The 19710-nt window shown below is 45.1% G+C and overlaps 1 protein-coding gene across 1 annotated transcript in view; it reads left to right on the top strand.

Annotated features, from left to right (window-relative positions):
- Nucleotides 1-19710, top strand: part of GALNT10 (polypeptide N-acetylgalactosaminyltransferase 10) — a 175452-nt gene that overhangs the window by 77662 nt on the left and 78080 nt on the right. Inside the window, exon 3 of the mRNA XM_054568136.1 lies at nucleotides 1850-1988. Coding sequence (XP_054424111.1) covers nucleotides 1850-1988 — 139 coding nt within the window. The remainder of the gene's footprint in view (nucleotides 1-1849; nucleotides 1989-19710) is intronic.

Here is a 19710-nt window from a genome sequence, read left to right as displayed (position 1 = left end):
GAAATTGTGTGGGGAGTCACTTGCAGAGAGCCCCGGCTAGGAGGCAGGAGAGCAGCCCTGACACTTCTCATCCGCTCTGTGACCATCGCAGAAATCCCATAATCCTCGAGCCTCAGTTTCCCTTTCTGTCAGTGGGACTCATGCTTCCTGCTTTGACAGCCTCAGGCTGCAGGTATGAAGTAGCTTTACACTGGAAAGCACTGCAGATATAAGGGATTAGTATTTTATTCATTTTTATCTCAGTAAAGGCACCCACTATTGATTTTTTTAAATTACATTATGACAAAATGAGATTACAACAAGTCTTTGAATTGAGCCGAAATGATAACTTAACTGAGGTTCAGGGAAATCTGGAGACATGACATGCATTTTTTCCATATGCCAGTAATTTAAAATGAAGGGTGGGGGGTGCTTAAATTAAAAAAGGAAACATTTGAAAAGAGCTGATTTGCCAGACAATTATGCCAGGATTATTAGAACACTGGCCTAACTAGCAAGAAAAGAGTAAGCAGAGGAGAAATCATTCCGCATAATGATCAGTGCTGACTGTGTACCAGGCACCTTGCCCTGCATAACCTCCTTAATCATCACACTGAATCTTCTTATCCCAATTAATACAAAAGCAAAAACCAAGACACAGGCAGGCCAGAGGCACGCCCAGGACGACTGAGCTGGGGGGTGGCGGGGCCGGACTGCGAGTCCCACTCTGCCCTGCTCCCGGGCCTGAATCCGCTGCTGCCCTGTCCTGCCTTCCTGAGGCTCCCCCCGCCCCAGCCTCCTGCCGCCACCAAAGGAGACACTTCTGCGGCATTGGTGTCTCTTGTGGAACCTGTCCTGTTCTCAGGCTCGGCCTCCCAGCTTGCACCTTCCCATCAAGCTGGTGTTGTCCAAATTTACTTGACAAGCTGAATAGGGTGGCCGATGCTCAGACCACAGGCTCCAGAAGATGAGGTCATTTCTGACCAATGATTCTGTTGCCCCTTTTTCGGGTCCCTTGCCAGTGGCAGATTCCTGGGCTGTTACTGCAGGGCTTGGTGTGGACATTCCCAGTCACCACCTGCACCTGGGGAACCCAGGGAGTAATTTCCTGGCACACCAGGAACTCTTTCCCCAGCTGGATTATGCAGAGGAAAGAAAGAATAGTCCTTTATCCCATCAAATCTGTGACGCAAAGCAACACTTTTCAGGCAGTCCTGGCTGAGGCTAAGCAGATCTTAATTTGTTTACTGGCTTTAAAAAAAAAAAAAAAAATCAAAGCTTCTTTTATCATTTGTGGCCATTTTGATTTATGTGTAAAGTTTACTCTGCCTAATAATCATAATATTCCGTCACATTTATGTAGTGTTTCATAGTTTACAGAACACCTTCACCTACCCAGCATTCTCATTTGACTCTCCCAGCATTCTCTGGGCACCAGAGGGAGCCAGCTGTGATTCAGACCGCCAGCGTGACTGGCCCAGGGCGGGTCAGCTTGCTTGTGGTAGGCCTGGTCTCCCTGGGCAGGAGTGCTTAGGGCTCCTGGCAGAGTGGAGGGGTCATGGGCTTCGGCACCCACGGACCAGGTTTTGTAACCCTCCTTAGTCCTCGTTAATCCCTCTGCAGGTTGAAGGCCCTCATGTCCACCCTGCACACTTGCTGTGGCGATTACAGGAGGACGAGGTTTATAAAGCGCAAGGCTCGGCTGTGGCTGGACACTCAGCCCTCTCCCCCCTGAATTCTTCCCCCTGCAAAATCCAGACATGCGCTCCGTATCAAGCACAAAGTTTTATCTTTATGGTTGATCATGTTTTTCATCCTTCTTCCCCCATGCCGTTTGGTGAGCACCATTGACTTTGCTGTTTGCCCCTAGGAAATGGAGAACAAGGGAGACCTTACCCCATGACCGATGCCGAGAGAGTGGATCAGGCGTACCGAGAAAATGGATTTAACATCTACGTCAGTGATAAAATCTCCCTGAACCGCTCTCTCCCTGATATTCGGCACCCAAAGTAAGTGTCACATCGCTCTTCCTCTGGGATGTGAGGATTTTGTCCTTGGCTCTTGTTGAGAATTAATTGAAGAAACCGGTACCTGAAGTGCTGCTGGAGGAGAGGCTCTCCTGTTACACAGGGCCTTTGTGCAAATGTGTGTGTGGTCAGATGCTTCTAGAATGTAAAGCTGGTGTGGCAAAGGGACAATGGAATGATGTTTGCCTTAAAGAGCCAGTCACCCTACTCTGTTTGGACAGTGGGGGCATGGAACTCTCTGGCCCCCAGGGAAGCCCACACCTCAATTTAGAAGATGATTGCAGTGTCAATTTCAGCCCTCACTCTCCACTTTCTATGTGTGACATTTTTTGTTGTTGTTGTTAATCTCTCTGTTAGCTATCCTGCGTTCCTGGGTATTCATGTCTCTGTTATAAGCTATCTCAAATCATTTGAGAGAGGACATATTGTAATGATTAATGATAACTGTGATGGCTAACATCCTTTGAATGAGTAGCATGTGGCGGGCACTTTGTTTGCATCATCTCAGGTGGGTGGGTCCTAAATGATGCCCATTTTACAGATGAGGAAACTGAGGGTTAAAGTCATAAGTCACATAAGGCTACAAGGTGAAGAAAGACCTGAGCCAGGTATTAGACTCCAGTTCAGCCCAAAGCTTTACCCTGGACCTGAAGCCACCCTGCCTCCTGGACTCGTTCAGGAAGGTTGCTGTGGCAGTCATGGTGGTTTTCTGGAAGAGCTGTTGTTCTCTAAGCTGATGTGCACTGCCATCACCAGCTGTTGGAGCTGGGTTGAGGCTGAAGAGCTGGCATTATAAATAAGCACCCATGGGCTGCATGTGCAGCTTGTCTTGGTTCACACTTTGGGAACCACTGCAAGGGGATTTCAGAATGGCTCTCCACAAAGACAGTGCTGAGTAGCACTGGAACATAAAGTTCTGTTAAGAGGCTAAAATGTGGAGCCCAGGAGAAGATAACAGCTAATATTTATTAGGTGCTTACTGTATGCTAGGCATTGTTCTGAGCCAGTGGTTCGCAAAGTGTGGCCCCCACACCAGGCACACCAGCATCACCTAGGAGCTTGTTAGCCTGCAGATCCAAAGCTCCCCGTCCAGATCTGCCGAATCCGAAGCTCTGGGACGGGCCCACCGCTCTGTTTTTTAACAAGCCCGCCCTCCAGATGGTTCTGATGCCCACTTAAATTTTATCTTCTGGAAACTTTTAAGTGCATGAACTCAGCCAAACTTTCCAAAAACTCAGTGAGGCCATCACCATTTATTATCACTGTTTTACAGACGGGGAACTGAGGCACAAGAAGGTTAAATCATTTGCATAGAATGAGACAGCTGCTAAGGGGTGGCGCCAGAATTTGTATGCAGAAGTTCTGACTCTAGAATCTGTGTTCATAATCACTGAACCATAAGGCCTCTCCACCTATAAGAGCTCAATTGGTAGAATGCAGTAATCAAGAATTAATCTTAGGAGCGTGTTTGACTGTTCACAAAACGCTTTCAGCCTCATTACATCCGTCAGTTCCTGCAACAGTGCTTTGAGTTGGCAGTACTGTTACTGTCTCCACTCAGGAGGCGAGGAAACCACATAGCTACAAGGTGCACTGCTTGCCCAGGACCAGGTCCTGTCCGGAAGGATTTCTTGAGGGCACAGGAGGGAACAAGGGGACTTCAGTGTGTTTGCCTGTGGCGTTTGCAGTTTGTTTCACAGTCAGGCCTGAGAATTCTTTCCTCTAAGTCTGAGAATGTAGTTCAGATATTACGGATGTTTCTGGATTCAGAACTGTGACCTGACTCCAAGGGTCAGAAACTCAATTTGTGAGTTTAGCCCCTTGCAGAGTTCAGCATTCTGCACTAACATCACCTCTCCGGGAGAGAGGCCACCTGGGACCTTCACGCCCTCTGCTCAGCCATGTGTGGCACTGCGGGCTCTCTGCTTGGCCGTGCCCGGGGTGCCTTTGGAAACATACAAAGGCCAGGACACCACCCCAAGCCACTGACTCTCAATCTCTGGGGGTGCAGCCTGCTCTTGGTATTTTCTAAAATTTTTAAAAGCAATTCTCACATGTGACTAGGGTTGAGAACTGCTGGTATGGAATACGAATATGTTTACAATGAGAGAGAGAAGCTGCGTGGGGCCACAGCGCTTTCCTCCATCCATTTGTCCGTTCATTCAGCAAATACCAGGTGGGGCAAAAGTGGCCTTACAGTTATTCGTGTGGAAAATCATACAATAATTAATAAATAATAATACAAGAATAAATTCTGTGTCTCATGTACTCACAACTCTATACCTACTTTGGCCCCACCCTGTGTATAAGTAACGGTCCTCCATGTGCCAAGCCCTGTGCTTGACACCCAGGACACAGTGTTCAATGAGCCGTTATTCCTGCTCCGTGCAACGGGTGGGACAGAAGCATAAGGAAGCCAGTACCCCACAGTTGAGAAGGCCAGTGATAGTGATAGGCAGGGGGTGTTTGGGACCTCAGGACACCCCCCACCAGCCTTTGTGGGTAGAGAACTGCCTGGGAAAAGGCCTCCGGGCAAGTGAGCACACACTCTTCAGCTTTCCAATGACCAGGACGAGGCTTTCAGCTGCTTGGAAGCAGAGCCAGGGCGGGATCCGGCCCCTTTGTCTCCCAGGGCAGCGCTCTCTCCTCTGTTAGATTTGTAGCCAAGAAAAGGAAAGGTCCTCTAATCGAGGGGTTCTGTGGTCCCCGGAGAAAAGTCAGGGGGGTCTCTAAACTTGGAGGAGAAAAACATTGCTTTTTTATTTTAACCTTTAACTGACATTTGACATTCCCCTCAGTGATGACAGTAGGTGACAAAGCACCTGTGATGTAGTCACCAAAACAAATCATGTACTTTCTCATCACTTTGCAGGTATCTCGAAATGCCATGGACACCCATCACTCCTTTGAAATGAAGGTAGTTTTTAGAACGACCACTAGATCTTATGGTTTAATATGTTCCTGAAGAAGCACATTTATTACTGTATTATAAATTTTTTATTATTTCAGTAGCTATATTTCAGTCTAATTGGTTTCCTTTTACAATCTTGTCCATTTTATTTTATGAATTATAAGCATTGCTCTCAGAAGCATCTGTATATTTTACCAGCCTGGCAGAGGGGTCCAGGACCCCGATAAGGCAAGGAACCCCTGCTCCACGTGGGTGGGAATTGGGCCCAAGCACACCACAGGCCCTTCTGTTACCAGCCCACCCACCCAGCCAGCATCCAAGTTACAGCAAAAGGTGTTGCCAAGCCAGTGCTCCTGGCAACCCCACCCCCTTTTTTTAGAATCCCCAGTGGTAGAAGCAGACTTTTCAGAAATGAGTTGACAGATGTCTTGAAGAGCTTTTCCTATTTTCCAGGGGGGAACTTTCCTGCAGTTTGACAGCAGAAATGTGTGAATAAATTAGAGCAGTTGAGCTGCGCATTCCCTCCAGTTTCTTTTAGCTTAAACAACTTCCCCCAGCAGGAGCCAAGGTTTATGTTTGCCTTTTATTCCCTCGAACTGAATTTTGGCAGCAGCGTGTCAAGAACAGGGTCGAGGGGGCTGTTTGTTTGTGCCAGCTGCGTTTGCTTCCACCAGAAGCTGCACCGGGGAGCGTGCAGCCACAGAGAATGGGAACGAGGAACTGTGGCCTGCCTTGCGGGGCTCGCCTGTGGGAGGCGGCCAGCTGGCTCTGAGCAGGTCTGCCCTCTGCGCCTCCTGCCAAGGGAGCAAAACAGAGGCTGGCTGGTGGGCTGGCCCGCTTTCCCTGCTCCCTGGCGGGCTCTGTGGGCTGCTTGACAACCAGCCGCCCATGGAGGCCCCTCTGGGGCACAGAGCTGATGGCAGTGGAGCCCCAGCTGCCGAAGTGACCCGGGTCTGCAGGTCCCTGTGCAAAGCCCTCTGTTGGGATTTCAGTTTCTCCCAGGTAGAGATTGTCCGTAGGGGGACTGAAAACAGTCTAGAACCCTGACTGCTTTGTCCAGTCTTTGGGGTTAGCATCCAGAAATGAATGAACCTGAATGGAATCTTTGTTGCAAAAAAAGGCCCATGTCTATCAGATTGCTGGGACTATGCTCCTTTTTGCTTTTTCCTTTTTGCTAAATTAACATTGTTAATTTATGGTACATGCTGAATTTCTGGAAAAGAACTTTTAAGCACATATTACTATAATATTCTATTGGAACACCTTTACACCATCAACAGTTTACAAAAGCAACAATGGAGGAAGTTATAGCCTATTAAGGTTTGACAAATATGTATGTCAAAAAATAGATACTCTGGGGGGAAAAAAGGATAATTTGAAAGCGCAGGAAGTTAAAGACTACCACACTTGTCGTAGTAATAATAATATCTGCGTCCCAATATGAATGTACACACAGACATTAAAAATGCTATTTGGAGTCCATGATGGAGTAATAGGGGCCAGATTTACTCTCCTGCCTGATACAACTGAAAAAAATTAAAGGATACTGGGCACCAGAATGTGAAGAACAGTAATCCTAAAGAGATGGGAAGCAAATGAGGAGAACAATAAATTGTCTGAGCTTATTGCCTTGAGAGAGTTTTCCAGCCATGAGGCAAGGAAGGGTAACCCAGGTAGAGCCCCAAGGACTTTCTGAGTTGAGTTGATGGAGCTGGGAGTCCAGAGAGACCAAAGAGGCAAAACGTTCACAGGACAGTGTACTGAGGAAGAGAGAGCAGCTTGGAGGTTGAGCCACAGAGATGTACAGAAAGGTCCCTGAGTACTCGGCAGATTCCTGATGAGCTCCTTCCCACAGGGAAGCCACCAGAGGCTGGGAGAGGAATCACCCACTGGGATTAAAGGGAACAGTGCCCAGCTCTCACGCAGGGCCAAGAATATGTACTGGGAAGCCTGTCGTTTGTAACGCATGGAGAACCGGGTTGAGTACTTAGAAGAGTTTTACCTCAGTGGGGATTAATTAGCCCTAGACTGGACAGTTCTCTGAACCAGACTAAAAAAGCATAAATTATAATAATCTAGAAGAATCAAACTGTTTCTAAGTAACTTAACTGCATCCCAGGATAAACCTCCAAAATACTTACACAAAACAAAAATATTCAGCACTAACCAACATAGATCCAACCAAAGATGATCAGGCATGCAAAAAAATAGAGAAACGTGACTAATAATGAGGAAAATAATAAAAAAAACAACCCAGAGTTGACACAGATGTCAGAATTAGTAGAGGACACTAAAACAGATATTATAACTGTGTTCCATGTGCTTAAAAAAGCTAGAGGCATGGAAGATAGAAAAAGACCCAAATTGAACTTCTAGGAAAGGAAACCAACAATGTCTAAGTTGAAAAGTATAGTAAATGGGATTGCTGGTAGAATAGATATTGCAGAAAGAAAAAAAGGTGAGTGAAACTGAAGTTAGGAAAAAAGAAACTACTTGAAACACAGGAAGAAAAAATAATTTTAAAAAATGAGGAGTATTGACAAACTATTTAAGTAGTGGAATATTCACGTAATTGGAGTCCATAAGGAGATGAGGGAAATAACAGCCAAACAGTTTTGAAGAGGAGTGACAACTATAAACCACAGATCCAAGAAGCAGAGTGAAACCTGATCTCAAGAGACATGAATAAAACAACACCAAGGCACACCATAATCAAATTACCGAAAACCAGTGATGAAGAGAAAAGATTTTAAAGCAGACAGAGAAATAAAAACACATTATTGATAGAGGTCCAAAGATAAGGATGACAGAATTTTCACTGGAAGCAGTGCAAGTAAGAACACAATGTAGCAACATCTTTTAACTACTGTAAGTAAAAACTCTGCCAACCTACAATTCTGTGCCCTATGAAAATATCTTTAAAATATCTTCAGAATAAAAGCAAAATAAATAACTTTTCAGACACCAAAAAAAGAAAGCTGAAAGAATTCATTAGAGTTGTCATGTAATATAAGAAATGTTAAAGGAAGTCCTTTCAAGGGGGAAAAAAAGATACCAGATGGAAATAGGGTATTTATTAACAAAGAATGGTGATCACTGGAAATGGGAATTATGTAGGTAAATATATACCATTTTTTCTTCCTGTTTAAATCTTTTAAAGAGAGATCTGACTATGTAACAAATAATAATAGCATATTGCTGGGTTTAAAACATAGGTAAAAATAAAATGTATCCTAACATAAAGATTGGAAGGGAGAAATAATAATAGACTATTGTAAGGTTCCTGTACCAGTTGGGAAGTGGTGACGGTAGACTTTATAAAGTAAAAGTGTATGATATAAACCCTAAAAACAAGCACTAAAACAGCAAAACAAAGAGCTACAGCTGATAAGCCAATGAAGGAGATAAAATGGAATCATGAAAAATATTTGGTAATCAAAAAGAAAGCAGAAAAAGAAGGAAAAGGGAACACAGATCAGAAAGGAGAAATTGAAAGCAAGTAGCAAGATGATGGAATTTAACCTAGCCACATCAGTAATCACAGTAAATGTAAATGCTGTAATCATTTCTGTTAAGAGGTAGAAATTGTCATATTAGATAAGAAAGCAAGATCCAGCTACATGCTGCCTGCAACAAACACACTTTAAATATAAATATACAAGCAAATTAAAAGTAAAAGGATAGAAAAGGTCTAACATGCTAACACTAGTCAAAAGAAAGCTAGAGTGGCTATGCATTAATATCAAAGTAGATTTTAGAACAAAGAATATTACAAGGGATCAGGAAGGTCATTTCATAATAGTAAAGGGATCATTCATCAAGAGGACGTAGCATTCCTAAGTTTTATGCACCTAATAATAGAGCTTCAAAATACATGAAGCAAAACTCATAGAACTGCAAGGAGTTATAGGCATAGCCACAATTATGAAATTTCAACACTTCTCTCTCAATAATACATAGAACAAGTAGACAGAAAATCAGCAAGGACGTAGTAGACTTGAACAGCACCATCAACCACTGTGGCCCAGTCGTCACTGACAGACAGAACACTCCATCCACTCCACCCATTGACAACAGAATATACAGTCTTTTCAAGTGCACAAGGGACGTTTACCAAGATAGGCTGTATTCTAGAGCAGAAAACAAGTCTCCATAAATTTAAAAGGTTTCATATGATACCAAAGATGTTCTCTGACCACAGCGGAATAAAATTTAGAAACCAGTAACAGTCTCTTAAAATTTCTAAATGTTTGGAAACTATAACTCACTTATGAATAACAGATGGGTGAGAGAAGAAATCAAAAGAAAAATTTAAAAGTATTTTGCACTAGATGATAATGAAAAGAGAATAATATCAGAACTGGTAGGATGTCACCAAAGCAGTACCCATGGGGGAATTTGTAGCACGAAAGGCTATATTAGAAAAGAGTGGCCCCAAATGGGTGATACCAGCTTCTACTTTAAGAAACTAGAAAAAGAAGAGTAAATTAATCCAAAATAAATAGAAGACAGGAAATAAAAAAGATCAAAACAGAGATCAATGAAATAGAGAATAGAAAGCCAATGGAGAAAAATCAATGAACCCAAAAGCTGGTTCTTTGAGGTGGTCAATTAAATTGATTAACTTCCAACCAAACTAATAAGGAGAAAAAGAGAGAAGGAGCACATTACCAACGTTAAGAATGAGAGGGGTGATGTTACAGAATAGATTCTGTAACTATTAAGAGAATAATAAAGGAGTATTCTTAACAACTTTATGCTTATAAATTCAACAACATAAGTGAAATGACAAATTCCTTGAACGATGCAAACTACCAAAGCTCACTCCAGAAGAAATGATTAATTTGAATAGCCCTATGTCTAGTAAAGAAATTGATATTCTAGTTAAGAACCACCCTGGCCCAGATGGGTTCATGGGTGAATTGTACCAAAAATTTAAGAAAACAATACAAATTCTATACACTCTTCCCAAAAATGGAAGAGGATCGAGTATTTTCCAACTCATTGTGAAGTTAGCATTATCCTGACAGCAAAACCAGACAAACTGCAACAAGTAGTACAAGAAAAGAATGTCACAGACCAGTATCATAAAAAGATTGGTCAGGTGCTATTCTTATCATCATTATTCACTTTTTTCAGGTCAGCATATAGAACCAAGGGGGTGGGGTGTTTGACGAGTAACCTGTGGCCAAAGTCACACAGGTACACCTTCAGCAGAGTTGCACCTAGAGCTCAGTGGGAAATGGATTTGTTATAATTGTTTGGCAACCGCCACAGAATCCAAAACACCCAGATAAAAGGGCAAGGATTCAGGGGAGCGAGAGCCCTCAGAGACAATGTCTCTGAGCCCAGGAGAGCTGGTGGCCGAGGTCAGGGACCGCCACCTACCCCCATGCTAATGTGGCCTTAGTGATGCTGAGGGCTTGAAAACTAGGAAAGCCTGATGTTTTAAAAATATCCCAGAAGCATAAGGAAACCTTCAAGAGCGGTGATGTAAGCCTGAGCAAGAAAGGCCGAGGATGTAACAGGAATTGAGCTTTCCTGACCCGAAGGCATCGCCAGCTGTGCATCCGTGTTGGGGACGCTGGGGACCAAAGGAAGCTGTTGGCAGAGCTGCTGCCTGTTTCCTTGGGCTCCTGCCCTGTGTGGCCATGTCTAGAGCTAATTAATCGAGAACTTAATCTAAGGCCACTGTGTTAGTGTGTCCTTTCCCACTCTTTCCCCAAACTGTAGCCTACCTAAAACACAGCCGTCTGCTACTCATTTATACTAAAATGATGTGGTGCCAGTCCCTGCCTTGAAGAGATCTCAAACTCTCAAACCTATCGGTTATTTGTAACTGTCTCTGCAAGTCACTTATTCAGCAAATGTTTATCGTGTGCCCACCATGGGTGCCTATGGGGTGGACTAGTCCCTGGGGAAATGGCAATCAACAAAACAGGCAAAACATCCTCCCCCCTTTGAGCTTATATTCCACTGGGGGGGTCATAAACAAACAATTACATATATTAATTTTTCAGATGACAATAAGTAAGTAGGAAAAAAAGACGCAGAGATAAGGGGTAGAGAAAATGGTGGGAATGAGATGCGTTGCCCTCCTACCCAGAGGTCAGGGAATGCCTCTCTGATAAGGGGACACATGAACAGAGATGTGAAGAAATGAGGGACTTAGCAGGGCAGTTCACTGGGGGAAGAGCCCTCTAGGCAGAGGAAACCAGTGCAAAGGCCCTGTGGTCATCATGCTTGACCTACCTCACAGAGCCCAGTAAGCCAGGAGGGGAATGATGAGAGGCAGGGCTGGTCAGGACCATGGTGGGCTTTGTCTTTACCAAAGTGAATGAGATGGTAAGCCCTGAAGGGCTTTGAGCAGAGAGCAACATGATCTGACTTTCATTTTCAAAGAATTTTGGCTGCTACGTTAAGCATAGGCTGTAGGCAGCTGGGATAGAGGCAGAGGAGGAGTAGGGAGTATATACAGCAGGCAGGGAAGTGGCAGTGACTCAGACCACAGTGGCAGCTGCAGAGTGGCAGGGGCTGCAGTCTGGATGCTCGCTGAAGATGCACACAAGGTTGACTTACAGACAGTATAGATATGAGAAAAAAGAGAAGAGTCAAGGATAACAGCAAGGTTTTTGCCAGAACAAGTGGGAGACAGAGTTGCCATTTACAGGAGAGAACTCTTTGGGAAGGCTGGGTTTGAGGAAATCAAGATTTTGCTTTCAGTCAAGTTTAAGACATCATTAAACATCCAAATGACTATGTCAAGTAGGCAGTTGAATGAATGGTGCCATTTGTGAAAAATGGAAATGGTGACAGGATCCTTTGCTGAGTTGCTGAGTTTTTATTGTGGTTTTAATTAACTCACTTTCCTCAAATAGCAAGAAATGCCTGAGGCATAAGGGATGTAAATCTGAGCATGTCCCAAGATCAGCTGTGGCCTGTGGCGTGGTCAGTGGCATTTGTGTGCCATGTTCAAGTCACGGTGAAGGCGGTGCTCACCTTCTGCAGTGGGAATGAATGTCTGGAGCCTCGGGCCCGCCCTTCCCCTACTGCACACCCACAGCGCCCAGAGGCTTGTCAGACCCTCCATGGAACAATAATAGGCTCAGAAGACATATTTTGTACATATTAGCAGTTTTTCACCCTTTTAATCATAAGTCGCGTGGTGGAGTAAGCTTGCTGGACACTTCTAAAATGGAGTACTTTAGTATAAGATTAGCGCCCAGGGGTGCCCAGGGTGTGGTCGATGCAGACTCCCTAGTTTGGCAGGTTGTGAGCCAGGCAGTTGTATGGGGAGGGGGAGAGGACAGAACGAGGGGCTGGAGCCTGAACGATTTTCAAGCTGTGAAAGGAAAAAACAAAGTCCAGGTTTCTTTGTAGTGTCCCTGATTTTTCAGGAGACTTAAATTGGTTCTCTGAAATGAAATGACTCCTTTCTGAACAACGGTCTTTCTTTCAAGACAACAGTTATTGATCCTTCGGACTTAATGTTGGGATTTAAAGGTACTCATAAGCCTTAAAATAAAATGACAGCCAATAAAATTTCTCAAATTGAGTTCTTTCCTATAATTTAAAAAATGGGTTTCAGTGCATTCAGCCTTTGGGTTGAAATTGGCTTACAAGCAAAAATGGCTGCCTGTCAACTAAGAATCAGATGGGCACATGTCCCTACGATTTATGCTGGGTGGAAGCCACCCGACACCCACGGAAGCTGGCACGTGGCTGGAGGTTTTTATCATTTCTGCGAATAGATGCATTTTCTTAGTCTAATAGAAATGGCTGCCGTGCTCGCCATTAATAAGAGCGTTTCCCATTTGTCGAGTGTTTATGTACCAGGCATCATGCTGCGTGCTCTGCCAGCCTGGGCCTACTTGTTCCCACTTCGAGGTTTTGTGTGATGATGATCCCTTCATCCTCTGTGTTTCAGCATTATCTCCTTGTTTGCAAGAACATTATCGCAACTTCTTTGGGATTCCAGCCTCTCTGAAATTGTGCCTACTGGGGTTCACTAGCTCCATTTTCCAGGTGCACAAACTGAGCCTGGGAAAAGTTCAGCTTTTTGCTCCAGTTCACACAGCAGTAGCAGGCAAAGACGACTCCATCCTTGATCCAAGCATGAGCCCTTCCTGCTGTATCATGCACAGACTTGAGACCTGTCCTTCACAGGAAGGAGGGAGATGGCTTTCTGTTTTTCGTTTTGTTTTGTAGTTGATATATTTCTTTTTTAAAAAAATTTATTGTTGACACTGTTACAAATGTCCCCCAGTTTCAAGGGAGGGGTGTTTGTAAATTCTCATCTTTTGTGCATGAAAGTTCCTGTGAGCAGGAGCGGCTGGAGAAATGGACACCAGCAGCAGACTACGCATGTTGCGTTTCCTTTACCATGCTGAAGGTAATGTATGCTTGTCCAGGAGCAGATAAATAGCACTCAGTAAAATGGGCTGCAGAGATGAGTTTGATTGCTAAGTGGTATTGGCCTTGAAAGTGTTTAAGTAAAAAGAGAGTAATGACTGGAAGATAAAGGCAATTATCAATTCTCTGTCTCCATTAAGATGGTATCAAGGGTGGCATGACAAGACAAGCTCAGAGCAGCTCAGCGCAGGGACAGTCTGACGGAGAAAGGACATGATTCCCTCCTAATTGTAAGCCTTCTTCTCCACACTTTTTTGAGGGGAGGAATCAGTAGTCCCCCCACCATATACACACCCTTCTCTGTTCCTAAACCTACCCAGGTAGTGAATGGTAACGGTTTCGCTTTCTGTAGTTTTTTTCTTTGTTTATGCAACATAAATAGACATGTGAAGAGGTTTGGGGTTTTTGTTTGCCATACAAAAATGTGGCCTTTTATTCTATATATAGTTTTTTTATTCGGTAAGGAGCTTTGTTTAATATTCTGTTCACATTTCTAAGGCATTTGAGTAGCTGTATAATATTCCACAGGAGCACAATCTACTCAACCATTCTTCTGTTGACAGGCAGACAGGAACTACAGGCAGATTGTTTCCAGGTCTTTGCTTCTGGAAACAGTGGCAAAAACATCCTGAAACACACAGCCTTACATTTTTGCTGCTGCTTTTCTCCTTTTTCGTGAATCATTAAGAAACTTGATATTAAAGCGCATTCCCTCACTGGGCAGCTGACAGCTAACAGAGACCTGAGGCGCGGTCCTTGTGATTATCATTTCATCCGGGCACCTTGACCTTGCAGACCACATTGATTACCGAAGTCCTTCCTTCCTGCCTTCAGCCTGTGTTTCAAGTTTGAGCATGTGGAATACATTGCCTGTTGTATCCATTGGAAGACCAGTTTTATCATGTGGGACAGCTGGATGAAGAAACCAATTTTGCTATGGGGTTTTTAAAAATTTTTTGTTGTTGTTTTTACAACTGTCTTAAAACTAGATATGACCTGAACAAAGGGCTTTCCAAAATGTGAGTTCAAAGGGGAAGAAAAGACAGCACAACGAAAATCCTTTAAAAACTGCCTGATCTGAAGTCCCTGGTGCAGCTTCGGGGGGCAGAAACTGATGAACTGACGGTTCAGGGGTGCCTAATTAATATTAATAAACTTCTGTTATTGTCTTACCTGTCCGTTGAGAAGAGGGAAGAGCAGGTGAGTGTAGCTGGATCTCAGCAAAACCTCCCCTGCAAGGAAAAGGACCTTGATAAAGATGTCAGCCTGTGATAATGTTGTCACACTCTTCATCTAGCTCCTCTGATTCCAGCCAGCCCGTGGGAAAGAGAAAGCCAGTGCCGGACTCATACCCTCTCTAAGCCTCACCCTCTTATTTGGAAAACAAAAGCCTTTTTGACTTTTTTTGGAAGTCGAAAAGCCTTATTTGGACTAGGCCCTTCGATTTCCAATTCAACCCAGCAACCATTCATTGTCTGCTGGCGTCTACAAGGCACAGAGCTGGGTGCGTGGATGCGCCACTCACAATGCCTTCACTATGCCTTTCCAGGCTGTTTTCATTCTATTTCCACCTCATACGCATATGCAAGGAGGAAAAGTTATCATAATATATTACTGCTTATATTATTTGTCTGTTCCTCCGTTCGACTCTATATCCCGTGGCACAGGGACAATGACTTGTTCCTTGCCATTATAATCCGAGGGCATAGTATAGTGTGTGTCACATAGTAGATGCTCATTAAACATGTCCTGAATACACCTATGATTGCTGGAGTAAGCAAATGAGAATGTTTTGAGCCAGGAGCTGGCTGAAGTCTGGGGTACCGAAAGTGGGATACGTGTCCACAAGAGCAGAACGCTTACTTAGGCCTTACTGAAGCCACGTGCCCTTTCCTGGGATGGCCATCCCGGCTCCCAGAGAACTGAAGTCAGAAGCGTGCTGTGCTGTGAGTTCTCCACCTGGACCCATCTCCGAGGACAAAGCCAGCCACTTCTCCCTCCACAGGGCTGTTTAAATGTAGTCTCACCTAGTTCTCCTGACAGTCTTACGGTGTTTCCAACCCCCTCATGCAAATAAGGAAACCGAGGCTCATCGAGGGATAGCACCCTGTCCCGGTTTTGTAGCTACAGAGTGGCAGTCAGGATTTGAACCCAGGTCAGAGCACTCTTAAGCACATACAGTGTCAGGCATGTTCACTCAGTTGACTTGCATTTCACTCTGGCCTGTGGATGGTGTCCCATCCTAGAGAATCTGTAGTTCCCTTCAAAATGGTTGGATTGTTCTCTTTCAAAGTTGACTCCGAGAGAAGAGTTTTGCAATGCTTCCCTTTGATTTTGACTTCTTTTCTGGTATATTCTAGTGCTCTGTCAGTAAGCCCTGAGGGCACATCTTAAGGGCCAGCATATGAGATTCTCTTTGTGTCCCAAGAGCTCAGAATCCTTTCGGGAATATTAAACAAGGAATGAGCTGCTCAGTCACAAATGAGCTCAGTTATCTCCTAGCCCTCCCGCTACCTCCCGTCCCCTGGCCCTGAGCCCAGGCCACATTCTCCCAGTCAGTGAACGGAGAAAGGCTTTCTTCCTGCGGCAGGAAAGAGAGGCCGCACCCTTCAGCTCAGAGATAACTCCTGGGTAACGGTAGTTTCCACCTTTATCCTTCAGGAGCCATGATTAGATCCAAAACAGATTCATTCGACTGAAAGGGACTGAAGATCCTCCGGTTATAGCAGCAGGGATTTTATTAGTCACAAATGATAGAAACCTAACTCAAGTGGACCTAAAAAAAAAAAAAAGAAAGAAAATGTATTGGTTCATGACACTGAAAAGGCCAGGAGTAGACCTTGGCTTCAGCCATAGCTGGATTCAGGTCCCTCAGTGAGGCCAGCCGGAACCTTTCTCTCCGACTCCTGGCTCTGTTTCCTATTCTGTTAACCATTTTACGACAGGGAAGAGTCTTCCTGGGGGCCCCAGGCAGACCAGACTTGCATCCTCCCATGTCCAGTTTCAGCGGAAAAGAGCCTACCTCTTTCCCAGTTGTCTCAGCAAAGATTTACTCTGATTTTCAGGTGCACGTCCCTGAACCCATCACTGTGGCTAGGGACATGCAATGATCTGATCTGACTGGCTGAGCCAGGCTTTCTTGCCCACCCTCAAGAAAAGCCAAGGACCTCTTCCAAACCTTATCACAGCGAAGGGTGGGAGACTCCCCAAGGAAAATCAGGATGCTGTTACCAAAAGAATAGGAATACAGGAGCAGGAGAAGGAATACACAGCCCGCACACAAGACTTGCTCCTGGCGTCAGTCCAGCCCCCTTATTGACATAAGATGCAGCGAGAAGGGATTTGCTTTGTTCAAGGCAGAGCAGGAGCTAGAAGCCAGGACTTCAGACTCCTACTTAGTTCCCTCAGTTTTTGTTTTTGATCTACTTGTTCTTCTTTTTGCTTATATAATTAATAGCATGGATACATTATCCCTATAAAAATATAATATGTATAAAGGGCGGATGAGTTTAAATTTAGGCCCCAGCTCTTACCAGCTATTTGACCATAACGGCATACTTAACTTCTCTCTGCCTTGCTTCCTCTTTGTAATGGAGGCAATGATAGTCCCTGCCTCCTAAGAGCAATGGGACAATTAAGTGACTTAATGCATCTAAAGTGCTTAGAACACTCCCTGGTATAATGGAAATCCTTAACAGATGTTTTCTGTTATCATCATTGTCATATTCCACTTTATTTTTTAACTGCTTATCAGTATTCTGTAGTTTGAATTTTTCACATTTATTTAAGCTTTCCCTATTAACATTCACTTCGTTTGTACTTTCACTGTTTCAAGACATGTCAAAGAATGCCCCCCTGTGCCTGTTTGTCCCTTTCCTGTGCACCTCTGATTCACCTTTGCCCTGTCAGGGAACGGCCTTATCAGGCCGAGGACCTGGGAGCGCTTGTGCAGACGGAAGGATGTTTCTCTCACAGGTCTTGGTTGTAAGGTTCGAAACGCCACAGGTACTTCTACACTGCCATCTGGGGCCAGAGGCAGTGAGCCAAGGGGTCCTCGAGATGGCTGCCTGCCGGAAGCTCCGCCGTGCCCCTGCTCTGACCTCTGGGAGGGCATCGTTCTGTCTGATCCTGCCCACAGTGGGGCTCGTCCAGGTGTCTCAGGAAGCCCTGCTGCACCTGGGAGCCCGCGAGGACCTGGATGCCGTGAGGCAGAAACAGGCAGATGTTCAGGGAAGAGTGCGGGACCAGCACTCTTTAACAGGGCTCAGCCCCGCTGCCGGCTTTGGGCAGGGTGCTGCCGTCGTCAGTTGTCCTTTCCGTGTTTTCCAGACTTTTACACCGAGCGGCTACCACTTCTGTCATCAGGAAACACACACACACACACACATACACACACACAACTGTTATTTTAAGTAGATACTCTCTAGATTTGAGTCCTGGATCCAAGCCACTTAACCTTTCTGGGCTCTGTTTTTCTTATGTGGAAAACGGGGCGAGCACCCCCTGGTTCATCTCCCTCCCAGATTAGAGGAGGGAGAAGGAAGAGTACTTTGTGCACCATCAGGCACAACGGGGAGGCGGAGGCTATTCCTGTCTGGCCATCGCCGAGCCCAGCCCCTTTCACTGGGAGCAGTGCCCTAGATTCCCCTTCCTGGAGACCACATTCTCTGTGGCTCCTCTGGAGGCATTGGCAAGGGGACGCTTTGTGTTTACTGTACACAGAGGAACTGGACATATGCCGCCATCCAGTGTTGACATCTCAAGACACAACCTGCGGATAGGTCTTAAAGGGGGCTGCTCAGATGGGCAGGTCGCTGTGGTGGGTGGAGGCCTTGTATCCCCCGTCCCCGGGCCTCCTCTGCCTACTGGGATGTGAGGCCTAATTAGAGGAGGAGAAACGGGGCCTTTTGCACACGCTCCCAGCAGGAGGGTGGCCTGCGGGCAGGTCCGCGGAACCCAGTGTCCTGCTGGATACTGGAGGGATTCATTTTAGCATGACACAATTTTATTTTATTTTATTTTTTTAAATTTAAGGAGCCTCTATGAAGCTGGGATCAAACTACTGACTGGTGCTCATGGCAAAAGTCAAAATGCTATTTTGTGCTTATTTAGTAAATAAGTGGATAGATGAATAAAAGGGAGAAAAAGAAAGGAGACCAAAAGAAGAAAAAGGCACACGTTTAGGGTTATGATTCAAGCTGAACCTTTTATTTGACTTCTGAATAATCTCTAATTCTGTGATTGGATTCAATTAGAAGCAAATGTAATCTATTTAGTCTACTGTGGCATTGTCTAATTCCCCTACTATATGACAGTGTTGGAATGTTTTCTACTGGCAGGCTCTGGGGCCCAGCTCTGAGGTTTCAGAGAGCCAGGACTCCCTGCTGGGTAATAGCCCTATTGTATTTCACCCCTTGGACTCCAGGCAATTTATTACAGCTAACCGCACCTCCCCCTCCCCATTGCCGCTTCAGTCACGCAAGCCTGTGAAATTGGATGGAAGGCAGGACCTTTTGTAGAAAGCTAGATGTTGCCTGTTTTCCTTGACCACAGAGGACTCAGCTGAGTTAAGGGAAAGGGATTTTTAAGAAGAAGTGCTTTCATTTACTCGTGAGGACCAATGTAATGAAGTTGGAGAAGGCTGGCTGAAATGATCAAAGGGATGTGAGAAGTGAGGAAAGGGGCGGAGAAGGGCTGTGTGAAGGGCTGGATAAAAACAATCCAGCCAGATGGACGAGCAAGAGAGGACATGCAGGGATTCCAGGGGTCCCGAGGGGAAAGAGGGAGACTGAGTTGTCCGTCAGAACTGGACTGCCAGCATGAGAGGGGTGCGGCTGACACAGCTGGAACTGAGCTCACCGCCAGGATCCCAGAGTTCAGCCCTCTGCCCCAGCTTCCGTTGGTGCTGCTAGCAGAGAGAATTTGAAACTCAGGAGACTGTAAACCCTGACCCAATTTCCCCCCAATATTTCTTTCTGAGAATCATCAAACATACAGAAAAGTTGAAGTTGTACACCGAAAGCTCATGTTCCCACCATTTAGATTCTGCCGTTAACATTCCTCTACTGACTTGATAACGTCTATCCATCCCTCTCTCCTTCCATCAATCCATTTTATTTGTTGACACCTTTCAAAGTAGGTTGCCAAGAGACCTGGGCACGTTCTGACAGTTAAACAGTGGATTGCAGCACCATACAGGAGGAGAGATTCTGTTTTGTGCATTGCCCCAGATGTCACAAAGCTCCCCCCAAAACTTCTTACCAGTCCTGTGGAGTTTTCTCCCAAGATGCCTTTTAGATCTAGGCTCTCAATTTCAGATGTATCCAGGCACCTGGAAGTAACATGGGGTGGGGGGTCGTGTGAAGTAGCCCTGGTATACAT

Source organism: Pteronotus mesoamericanus, unplaced genomic scaffold (genome assembly GCF_021234165.1).
Source record: "Pteronotus mesoamericanus isolate MK-2021 breed Mesoamerican mustached bat unplaced genomic scaffold, CSHL_Meso_final contig_2, whole genome shotgun sequence".
Classification (NCBI taxonomy): Eukaryota; Metazoa; Chordata; class Mammalia; order Chiroptera; family Mormoopidae; genus Pteronotus; species Pteronotus mesoamericanus.
The sequence above is the reverse complement of the archived record's forward strand: the minus strand, read 5'-3'. Positions and strand labels throughout refer to the sequence as shown.